At 32.5% G+C, this 12,250-nt stretch overlaps 1 protein-coding gene across 2 annotated transcripts in view; it reads right to left on the bottom strand.

Annotated features, from left to right (window-relative positions):
* Window positions 1-5,013: 5,013 nt before the first annotated feature.
* CYP27C1 (cytochrome P450 family 27 subfamily C member 1) overlaps window positions 5,014-12,250 on the bottom strand; it is a 39,382-nt gene continuing 32,145 nt past the window's right edge. The window contains exons 7-8 of one of the 2 annotated variants that reach the window (XM_074301732.1): window positions 10,998-11,201; window positions 5,014-9,719 (exon numbers count right to left, since the gene is read on the bottom strand). In XM_074301732.1, coding sequence (XP_074157833.1) covers window positions 9,603-9,719; window positions 10,998-11,201 — 321 coding nt within the window. In that variant the 3' untranslated portion in view covers window positions 5,014-9,602. The remainder of the gene's footprint in view (window positions 9,720-10,997; window positions 11,202-12,250) is intronic. The other variant, XM_074301731.1, reaches the window with a different exon arrangement.

The following is a 12,250-nucleotide window of genomic DNA, read 5'->3' as shown; positions in this document are numbered from 1 at the left end:
ATAACATATATATATATACCACAACTTATCCAGCCATTCTCCAATTGACGGGCATCCATTAATTTTTCCAGTTTCTAGTCGTTACAAAAGGGCTGCCACAAACATTTTGGCACATATAGGTCTCTTTCCCTTCTTTAGTATCTCTTTGGGATATAAGCGTAGTAGTAGCACTGCTAGATCAAAGGGAATGTACAGTTTGATAACTTTTTTGGCATAATTCCAAATTGTTCTCCAGGATGATTGGATTCGTTCACAACTTCACCAAAAATGCATCAGTATCCCAGTTTTCCCACATCCCCTCCAACATTCATCATTATTTTTTTCTGTCACCTTAGCCAATCTGATAGATGTGTAGTGGTATGTCAGAGTTGTCTTAATTTGCATTTCTCTGATCAATAGTGATTTGGAACACTCTTTCATATGAGTGGAAATAGTTTCAATTTCATCATCTGAAAATTGTTCATATCCTTTGACCATTTATCAATTGGAGAATGTCTTGATTTTTTATAAATTAGAGCCAATTCTCTATATATTTTGGAAATGAAGCCTATGTCAGAACCTTTGACTGTAAAAATGTTTCCCCAGGTTATTGTTTCCCTTCTAATCTTAGTTTTAGTTTTAGCATTAGTTTTGTTTGTACAAAAGCTTTTCAATTTGATATAATCAAAATTTTCCATTTTGTGATCAATAATGATCTCTAGTTCTTCTTTGGTCACAAATTCCTTCCTCTTCCACAAGTCTGAGAGGTAAACTATCCTATGTTCCTCTAATTTATTTATGATCTCATTCTGTATGCCTAAATCATGGACCCATGTTGATGTTATCTTGGTGTACGGTGTTAAGTGTAGGTCCATGCTTAATTTCTGCCATACTAATTTCCAGTTTTCCCAGAAGTTTTTGTCAAATAATGAATTCTTATCCCAAAAGTTGGGATCTTTGAGTTTGTCAAACACTAGATTGCTATAATTACTATTTTGTTTTGTGAATCTAACTTATTCCACTGATCAACTAGTCTTATTTCTTAGCCAATACCAAATGGTTTTGATGATTGCTGCTTTATAATATAGTTTTAGATCAGGGACAGCTAGGCCACCTTCATTTGATTTTTTTTCATTATTTCTCTTGAAATTTTCGACCTTTTGTTCTTCCATATGAATTTTGTTGTTATTTTTTCTAGGTCATTAAAATAGTTTCTTGGGAGTCTGATTGGTATAGCACTAAATAAATACCTTAGTTTAGGGAGTATTGTCATCCTTATTATATTCACTCGATTTATCCAAAAGCACTTAATATTTTTCAGATTATTTAAATCTGACTTTGTGTGGAAAGTGTTTTGTAATTTTGCTCATATACTTCCTGACTTTCCTTTGGTAGATAGATTCCCAAATATTTTATGCTATTGACAATTATTTTGAACGGAATTTCTCTTTGTATCTCTTGCTGTTGGATTTTGTTGGCGATGTATAAAAATGCTGAGGATTTATTTTGTATCCTGCAACTTTGCTAAAGTTTTGCTAAAGAATTATTTCTAATAGCTTTTTAGTAGAATCTCTGGGTTTCTCTAAGTGTACCATCATATCATCTGCAAAGAGTGATAACTTGGTTTCCTCATTACTTACTCTAATTCCTTTAATCTTTTTCTCGACTCTTATTGCCAAGGCTAGCATTTCTAATACAATATTGAACAATAATAGTGATAGTTGGCAACCTTCTTTCACTCCTGATCTTACTGGGAAAGGTTCCAGTTTATCCCCATTATACATAATGCTTACTAATGGTTTTAAGTACATGCTCCTGACTATTTTAAGGAAAAGTCAATTTAAGGAATAACTAACATTTAAAGAATGGCTAAACAAGTTATAGTATATAATTGGGATGGAATATAAAAAGTGAAAGAACCAAAAGAACATTGTATATAAGAATATTGTTTGAAGAACAATCATGAACAACCAAATTATTCTGACTACTATAGATATTCAAGTCAACTATAAAGGACCTAAAAAGAAAGATGCTATCTACCTACAGAGGGAAATAAAATAGATAAACAGTAGTATAAATAATGTGATTTTACATATACTTATAGTCAAATGTTGGTCTTCTCTAACATGAGGTGGAGAGCGAGGAAAGAAGAGGAATAGAGACAAACAGATGCACAGAGAGAATTTAAGTCCAAAATATAACAAAGTAAATAAAATAAAATTTTTAAAAGATCATGTTTGTATCATAGAAGGAATTTGATAGAAATATTTTCTATTTTTTAAAAAAGCTTTTTATTTTCAAAACATATGCAGTTTTCAAGATTCACCCTTGCAAAACTTTGTGCTACAAGTTTTTTCCCTCCCTTCCTCCACCTCCTTCCCTAGATGACAAGTAATCCAATACCTTTCTAATGTGTAATTCTTCTATACATATTTCTACAATTGTCATGCTGCACAAGAAAAATCAGGTCAAAAAGGAAAAAAAATGCTTTTTCTATTTTTTCAAACAGCTTATGTTGAAAATAATTGGCTTTGATTTTTTTAATAGAATTTGTAAATTCATTAAATATTGGGTTGTTTTCCCCTTTTGCAAGCTCATTTGTGACTTTTAAGTTTCTATTTCTGAAATTAATTATTCTATTTCTTATTTTGTTTATCTGAAGCACTTTATATTTTTGTAAATAATAATTTAGTTTTGTTATTGATATGTAATTAAGCAAAATTATTTCTAATTTCCTTTATTTCTTTATTTGTTGTGAATTTATCTTTAAAAATTTTGATACTGGTAATTTGATTTTCCTCTTACTTTGAAAAATTAAATTAGCTAATGATTTATTTTCAAAACTAATTTCTTAATTTTATTATTAAGTGTGGTTTTTATTTTCTTTCAATTTTATTAATCTCTTTTCTGATCTTCAGGATTTCTATCTTGGCATTCCATTTTTTAAATTTTGTCTTCCAGGATCTTTTGATTTTAATTTCACACTCAATTTGTTAATTTCTTACCATTTTTTATTGATGAAGTTTTTAGAGATAAATTTGCCTCTTAGGACCACTTTGGTGACATCCCAAATTTTAATGTGTTGTCTCATAGTTATTGTTATTGTTGACTCAGTGTTATTGTTATCTTTAATGAAATTATTAATTGTTTCTATGACTTAGTATTTGATGCATCCTTTCTTTAGGATTAAATTAATCTCCAACAAATATTAACCATTTCTCAGTGGCTTTTTAAAAATATTATTTTTTTATTGCATGGTACTCAGATGTATTTAATTTTTCTGCTTTTCTACATTTGTTTGTGAGATTGTTAGGTCCCAATATATGGTCAATTTTTATAAAATTGAAAAGTATGTATAGCTGAAAAATATGCATAGTCCTCTCAATTTCCATTTAATAGACATCAGCCATCTATCATGCCCAGCTTTTCAAAAATTCTATTCATGTCCTTAACTTTTTAAATTTTTAGTTATATTTGCCTAGATCTGAAAGAGTATACTAATTTTATAATTTTATGGCACTTTCTCCATATAACATTTTTTAATTATTTTATTATGAATTCATTTTCTATAATATCGTTCAGTACAATTCAGTTTCTCTGCTTATCTTTTTTAAATTTTATTTTAATAATAAATTATTTTTCCAATTAAATATAAAGATGATTGGGGCAGCTAGGTGGCACAGTGGCTAGAGCACCAGCCTTGAATTCAGGAGGACCCGAGTTCAAATCTGATCTCAGACACTTAACACTCCCTAGCTGTGTGACCCTGGGCAAGTCACTTAACCCCAGCCTCAAAAAAAAAAAAAAAAAAAATATATATATATCAGCAAGTGAGCTGATATAGGTTAGACAAAGATTGTTTCTTTTAATCAAGCCTATTTTTGCTAATGGTCTGAGATAATGTTTACTATCTCTGCCTTTATTATTATTATTATCTCTTTTTTATTAATTTCATAATTATAAACTTTTTTGACAGTATATATGCATGAGTAATTTTTTTAATAACATTATCCCTTGTATTCATTTTTCCAGATTTTCCCCTCCCTCCCTCTACTCCCTCCCCTAGATGACAGGCAATCCCATACATTTTACATGTGTTACAGTATAACCTAGACACAATATATGTGTGTAAATCCAATTTTCTTGTTGCACAAGTATTGGATTCCGAAGTTATAAGTAACCTGGGTAGATAGACAGTAGTGCTAATATTTTATATTCAATTCCCAATGTTCCTTCTCTGGGTGTAGTTGTTTCTGTCCATCATTGATCAGCTGGAAGTGAGTCGGATCTTCTTTATATGGAAGATATCCACTTCCATTAGAATACATCCTCATACAGTATTGTTGTTGAAGTGTATAGTGATCTTCTGGTACTGATCATTTCACTCAGCATCAGTTCATGCAAGTCTCTCCAAGCCTTTCTAAATTCATCCTGCTGGTCATTTCTTACAGAGCAATAATATTCCATAACATTCATATACCACAACTTATCCAGCCATTCTCCAATTGATGGACATCCATTCATCTTCCAGTTTCTAGCCACTACGAAAAGAGCTGCTACAAACATTTTGGTACATACAGGTCCCTTTCCCCTCTTTAGTATTTCTTTGGGATATAAGCCCAGTAGTAGCACTGCTGGATCAATGAGTATGCACAGTTTGATAACTTGCTGGACATAGTTCCAAATTTCTGCCTTTTTTTTTTTAACCTCAACTGAATTCACAATAGAGTTTGCTCTAGTCCCCTAATTTTGAATCTGAGTCTTTGTTTCATATTTATTGTAAACAACATATTGTTGGATTCTATTTTCTCATCCATTTAACTGTTTTCTTCCATATTATGAATGAGTTCTTCCTGTTCACATGTGCAGTTATAATAGTTAGTTTTTTCCTCCACCTTATTTTTCTTTTTCCTTTTTTTCCCTGAAATGTAAAATTTTATTTATTTATTTATTTTCAGGGTTTTTTTTATGCGCATTCATTTTTTATAGGCAAAATCAGTCAGTTGATAATAACTTTTTATTTTGTTTATCAATTAAGATAATTTTTTTATTATTATAGCTTTTTATTTACAAAACATATGCATGGGTGCACGGGTTATTTTTCAGCATTGACCCTTGCAAAACCTTGTTTCAACTTTTCCCCTCCTCCACCCCCTCCCCTAGATGGCAGGTAGTCCAATACATGTTAAATATGTTAAAGTATATGTTAAATACAATATATGTATACATATTTATACATTTATCTTGCTGTACAAGAAAAATCAGATCTAGAAAGAAAGTTAAAAAAAACCTGAGAAGGAAAAAAAAATGAAAGCACACAATAGGAGAGAGAGTGGAGATGCTCTTTTGTGGTCCACACTCATTTCCCATGGTTCTCTCTCTTCATTACTGAACAATTGGAACTTCCACCTTATTTTTCTATAATTTTTCACTTTTTTTCTCATCTTGTCATTATAAAGAGGACACTGCAGAGTATGGTTAGCATCAGTATTCTTGTGCTTAATCCATTCTGATTCTACCCCCTTGAATCTCTTTTATTTCCCTTAATCAGAGCCCAAGAACAGCTTCTTATTTTTTCTTTTCCTTTGAACTCTACTTCAAAATATATTCTTCCTGTTAGTATATTTTACATATGACAAATCCTTTCAAAAATCTGCCCTCTTTATTATTATCCTCTTTGCTTTTACTCCTAGTCTCCCTATTGAGTTAAATGTATTTTGGCAATCAACTGTATGTGTATATTCTTCCTTTTTTTGAGCAGTTCAGATGAAAAAGAGGTTCAAGTGGTACACATTCTCTCTACCCCTCTTCCTTGTTGGAATGTTTTATTTGTACTTCCTGATTATGTGAAGTGATTTCCCTTATTCTTCATCCATTTTCCTCCTAGTGTATTCTTTTTCTCCTCCCTTTCTTCTTTTAAGATGACATGACAAATTCAATTCAGGATAAATCAGTCTTATTTATTCCCTCTATAACTCTTTTTTAAGTAATTAATTTGTTTTTTCCTGAGGCATTTGGGGTTAAGTAACTTGCCCAGGGCCACACAGCTAGGAAGTGTTAAGTGTCAGAGATCAAATTTTAACTCAGGTCCTCTTGACTTCAGGGCTGCCGCTCTATCCACTGCACCACCTACCTGTCCCCCATCTATAACTTTGATGTTAGAATTTTAAAGAGACACTTGCATAATCTTCCCCTATTAGAACATAAACGCTTCATCCTTGTTTAGTACCTTCTAATTTTTCACTTGTAGCTACCTTTTTTTCTATTTCACTTAATTTCTGTTTATATTTCAACATTTTTATCTAGCTTTGGTCTTGTCAGGAGGAATGTTTGGAAGGAGAATTAATGTTCTCCACTCTTAGTCTGGACTCCTGATTCTTTTTTGCTTAGCCTTCTAAATTCTGGATTCTGCTTACATGTCTGGACATCTGTGTTACGTGTCTTTATTTAAATTTCTGGATATCTCTTAATTTGGATATATCTTAATTCACTTGCTCTACCATCTGTCTTATCAAAATCCTAGACCTAGTTTGGTTTCTGCTCCTGGTTCCACCATGGTGGCCATATAAAGGTATTTTATGAAATACTGTTCATTTGTAACCAATTTTGCTAGTTTGTAAATAATACTGCTGAATCACAAAAATCACAATTTACAAAATTCAGATTGATGAGGGAACCCTAAAACTCTGAAAATCCTTAAAGGAGAAAACCTCCTTAGACTGTCTCAGTGAGGAGACTCCATCCCAAGCACAGTTTCATCTTTGTTATCTAGGTGGGGTCGGCTCAATCCCAAAACCCATTAAATTCAATTCAAATTCTAGCCAATTCTAGCGAGGAGCCAACCTGGGAACTCCACCCATGAGCCCCCTTCAGTTTGTAGCCAAACCCCCCTATTATAAAACAGCCAAACTAAAACCCTCTCTTTGCAGAGGTTCCAAACATGACAGCCCTATGCTTGGCATGCCAAGATTCTCTGCCCACTGGAATATTGTTTCCAGTGCCCTCTTCTCTTTATCCTCACCTATTTCCTTAAGTAGACTTTAACCTTACTTCCAATCCCCATAATAAATCTCTTTTCTCAATCTAGGTTTTTGGGTCAGTAAATTCCTTTACAGAGGATCTTGTGCTGCCACTAGGCCTTATTTAACTCCCTGACCACCAGAAACCGTTCATTTGGGTACCCCAAATCTAAACCTCATCAAGATCACTCTTTGTTCTATGCTATAACAACAAAGAATTAAGAAGCCATTTCCAGTAAAGAATTAAGAAGCCATTTCCAGTTTTATAGTTATTCTTAATATTTTAATTTCTTTTTCTGAGAGAATATTTTTGTGAATTTTATGAACAATAATGCATAAACCACTGCTTCAAAAAGCTTTCCAGTACTTGATCAGTTAATATGATATACTTTCACATTTATACATTTTTATAGAGTTCACATAAACCTAATTTGTAATTGTCAGGTTTAGGTTTCAATTCTATATGCAAAACAAAAACAGTATGAAATGGAAGTTAATGCTGGTTTTATTCATGAATCATTTTGAAGTCTAACTTTATGAAGATGAAAAAAGGTCCACAGTATGTTAGTTAAAAGGATATTTTTGAGCAAAAATAACATTATAAAATACACTGAAATGAATGGAATTGGAAATTAATGACAGACTAAAGAACCCACTATAAAAATCAGTCTTCTAGTATGAAGGAGATTCTTTGCTAGCTATCAGTGATAGTCATGGCAGGCAACTTGGCAGAAGATAACCATAGGCTCCCCATTCATAGATATCCAAGTCTTTTCTATTGAAGGGACATAATACACAGGCATGAATAAAGATAATTAGCAGCAAAGTCAGGGAGAGGAGTGGACAAAGTAAGGAATTTCTGAACATGCTCTGAGAAGGGGAGATGGGCTGATGAACATTCTTGTTACGTTCCTATTCATCTTTTTAAAACCCAGTTCCAGTATACTTTTCTCCATGAAAATTTTCCTGATTTCTCCTAGAGCTGACAACTAAGATTATCTTTGGAAATCAGGTTAACACTTAGTTCGACAACTCTCTAATGTACTTTCCCTACAAATCTTATTACTGTTTGTCTGGGTTTTTGTCTTCTCTTCCTATTAGACCATAAGCTATTTGAGGGCTGGCCCCAAGTTATTTAAACCGATTCCACTGAGGCCAATCACTGTGTCCAGCTCCAAGTTGTGAATTGTTGCTGAATTAAAAGGCCAATGGCAAGAAATTTTACAGTCTTTGACAAGTAAGAGCACCTGATTGAGCAAGGAGATTTGGCTCTAGTCCATGCTCTTAAGCTACTGAGCTCTGTCTGAGCAAGACACTCCCTTTTCTGGATCTCAGCCTCTTCAACTGAAAAATACAGAGATCTGACTACCTGTTTTCTAAGGTTCTTTCAGCTCCAAGAACATGAGGTATTACACAGGTGTTAGAATACAGGCCCAAAATTTCTGGGAGATAATAACACACAAGGGACATAATTTGTAAACTCTGCCTAGGCCATACAGATTGCTTTTGTTTCAGCTCTAATGAGGAACTTCTGAGGTCCTTACATTTAAAATGACTTGATATTTAACTTCTCTTGGCCTACAGTTTTCTTAGCATGAGGGATTTGAACCAACTATTTCTTAAGGGCATTTCCAGCTCAAAATTCTAAATTAGAAATTTTTATTTCATTAGCTGATCTGTTTATAATGTAAACAGAAAAGATTCCAGAGATACTAGAACTAATTTTTCATTGTGATTACATTGTGTTGACATTTCCTCAATTTAAAGCAATTTTACTGTTGACATTCACTTTTTAATTTTCATGAATTTCCAAGTCAGGACTTAAAATTCAATAAGAAATATCTATTTCTTAAAACATGTTTCTAATATTTGCCCAGATGATATTTGTCTTTCTTTTTCTTTTTAGTAAGGATTTATGTCTAAGTTCAATAAAAATAGAACTGAGAATAACATTCTAGTGGGTTTTTTTTTCAGTTTTACAAATTCATTTTAGAGATATCAAAACTGGAACTTGAAGATATAATGATAATGATAATATTTGACTTTTTCTTCTCTAACTTATATTACTATAAATTAGTACCCAACCCATCCACTTCAAATTGGAAAAAAAATAGAAATTTCCTGATAATATATAGTCTTGGTCAGTGTTATAGTTTATATACTCTGCATTTTCCATTTGAGAAATGAACATGCAAATACAAATACAACCAACATTTCTTTGACCAAAAATTACTGTTAATTAAATACTCTTACATACTCAAAAGGAAGACAATATAGGTGACATCCCAATTTAATGCCACTGGTTCTTGAACATCTATTGCCAGCAATAGATGTTTCAAATAAGGAAAAAAGAACTTCTTAATTGAAAAGGTAAAATATTAATTTTCTTTTACATCATGCCATATAAACACTCATAGTTCTCTTTTGTGCAAAGAATAGAAAGTTGTAGGTCTTTCTATAATCAAGCAGTCTCTTCTGGAAAGGATCCTTTTTCTTATTCTCCACAACTGATCAGTGTTACAAAAAGAGCCCCTGGCTTCCATCAGGGAGACATAAACCAATTTCCATTCTGGGTCTGCTAAAGCCACCTAAAAAAATTAAGTCTCATTTTCGGGTAACAAATCGTACATTGATGGATTCTCCAGGTGTCAGAAGCCCATGTGTTTTAGCATGAACTGTTTTAGTTAGAGGAGAAGTTTTGATCTCAAAATGTTGAAGCAGCTAAAAAGAAAAAGAGAGATAATGAGCATTCTAAGGCTCTAAAGTAAAAAAAATGCAGTTTCCTTACAGGATGAATATCTCTACCATTGTTGTCAATTCCAGGGGGCCAAAGTAATGATAATTTTGAAGAAAATTAACTTTACCTCCTGGAGAAATACTAAATCTGTTAAGCCTACTCATTAGAAAAAAGAGCATTCACTCCTGAACACTAGCCTAAATGATTCATGGAAGAACCAATAAGTCCATACACATTTATTGTGCAACGCCTTGGCCCTAAGGCAGAGATGAGGAACACAAGGATCTGGGGGACTTGATCTTGGATCTCAGCTCTCCTTCCCCACCTGTGTGATCTTGGGCAGGTTACCTGGGCATTCTGGGCCTCAGTTTCCTCATATAAAATGCAGGGGGAAGGAGATATCCACATACCTCCAAGGTCTTTTCCAACTCTAAGTCTATATTCCTATGATCTCATGAGCAAGAGTAGTACAGGTCACAACTGAAAAGCCAAAGGCTTAAATTTTAGTATTCATTATGAAAGCTCTAGTTTTGTTCCTTCCACTTGGAGTTTTAGGTCAGTATCTAACATACTGGAAATTCAAATTGGAAGTAAGAAATGGAAACTTCCTGCTAATATATGTTTATTTTAGAGAATGTATACTGTGTTCTTCATTTGAGAAGTGAACTTGTAAATACGACCAATATTTCCTTGCCCAAAGAACAAAAAATGTTATTAATTTAAAACTCTTGCATATACAAATAGAAGACAATGTATGTGATATCTAAATTCAAGGTCCCTGGTTTTTAAACACCTATATTGAGCAATTGAAATTTCAACCAAAAAAGAGAAAAAAAAAGAGAGGGAGAAGTTTAGAATGAAAAGATAAAATATAAATTTTCTTTTACATCTCAGCAGATAGCATAGGGATTTGTTTTTTAGCATAAGATGATTTAGGAGAACTTGTTAAACTATTATTTTTGAAGTTGTTTTTCAAATATTTTGATATTATATTTCAATATAATTGGTTTCTTCTATAATACTCCATATTTTATTTTATATATTTTAAAATATTATACTATTCTGAGAAATGATGCAGACTCGATTCTGAGACCCTTCTGCCAAAGGGGTCCACACATAAAAGATTAAGAATTTCTCATTTAAAATAATAATTTCAAGTTTTCAAAATTATTTTTCCTAAAACATGCTTTTTACAAAACATAATTCAATTCAGCAGAGTGAAAGGGATAAAATTACAAAGTCTTGGAATATGCATCGCTTACCTGTATCATTACAAGATGAATTTCTAGCTCTGCGATTCTCCTTCCTATACAGCTACGGAGGCCATAACCAAATGGGATGGAACCAAAGTTGTCTACTCTGTCCATATTTCCTTTCCTCAGCCAGCGCTCAGGTTTGAAGTCCTTTGCCATTGGGAAATTTTCTTCTTCATAAGATGTAGCATAATGACATAAAGCCAATTGAGTCTGAGAAACCATTTACAATAGAAAAGGATTGTGGCATGTAAAAGGAGAGTTAAGTGAAAAATATTACACAGTCACTACAAACACATGTTACCCAGAAAGTAAACTATGAAATCATATTGTAATCCTAAACAAGGATATGTTTGTGTCTTTTTTTTTAAATAGTAATTTTTAAAAGCACCTATTATAACCCTAACCCTAACCCTCCTTCTCATTATCTCTTCCAAATTGAAAAATGGAAAAAAATTAGAAAAGAAAAATCTTTTAAAATATATTTATAGGCCAGAAAAAAAAATTCCTACATTATCCATATACAAAAATGTATGCCTTATTCTATGTTTTATCACCTTTCTGGCAGGAGAATGGTGTCATGTTTCATCTTTAGTATTCTGAATTCATGTCTTACCATGAAGTCTAAAATCTTACAGCTACTACTCCATGAAAACAGTTATCATTGTATAATTTACTCTCCTCATATGCTCATTTTGCATCAGTTCATAGAGGACTTCCTAGTTTTCTCTGAAATAGTCCATTTCAACATAATTATGGTTATGTGTGTGTGTGTGTGTGTTATTATCCTTTGTTCTCAAAGAGGTTCAAAATGATATAATTATGTTATAAAAGCTACAATATGTCTGACTGTGGCTCATCAGACGAACACAAACTCAAACTGCTCTGCTGCAAAAATTCCATTATATTCACCCATTATAATTTGTTTAGTTCTTCCCCAATAGGAGGGCACTTTCTTAATTTTCTACTTTTGGCCACTATCCCAAAAAAGCTGTTATAGTTTCCTACACAAGCTCCTTTTACTCCTTCTTTGATCTTTTTGGTATATCAGCCTAATAATAATAATATAGCTAAGTCAAACAATATGTACCATTTAGTAACTTTTGGGGAAGAGCTCCAAAATGCTTTCTAGAATCGCTGGACCAACTTATGTCAGTTTATCAATGCACCCATTTTCTGATAACCTCTCCAATAATTATCATTTTCCATTTTTGTCAACTTTGCCAAAAGGGACTTTATTTTTATATGCAAATAATTTCTTG

Source organism: Sminthopsis crassicaudata, chromosome 3 (genome assembly GCF_048593235.1).
Source record: "Sminthopsis crassicaudata isolate SCR6 chromosome 3, ASM4859323v1, whole genome shotgun sequence".
NCBI lineage: Eukaryota > Metazoa > Chordata > Mammalia > Dasyuromorphia > Dasyuridae > Sminthopsis > Sminthopsis crassicaudata.
This window is presented reverse-complemented; position numbering and strand designations above follow the sequence as displayed.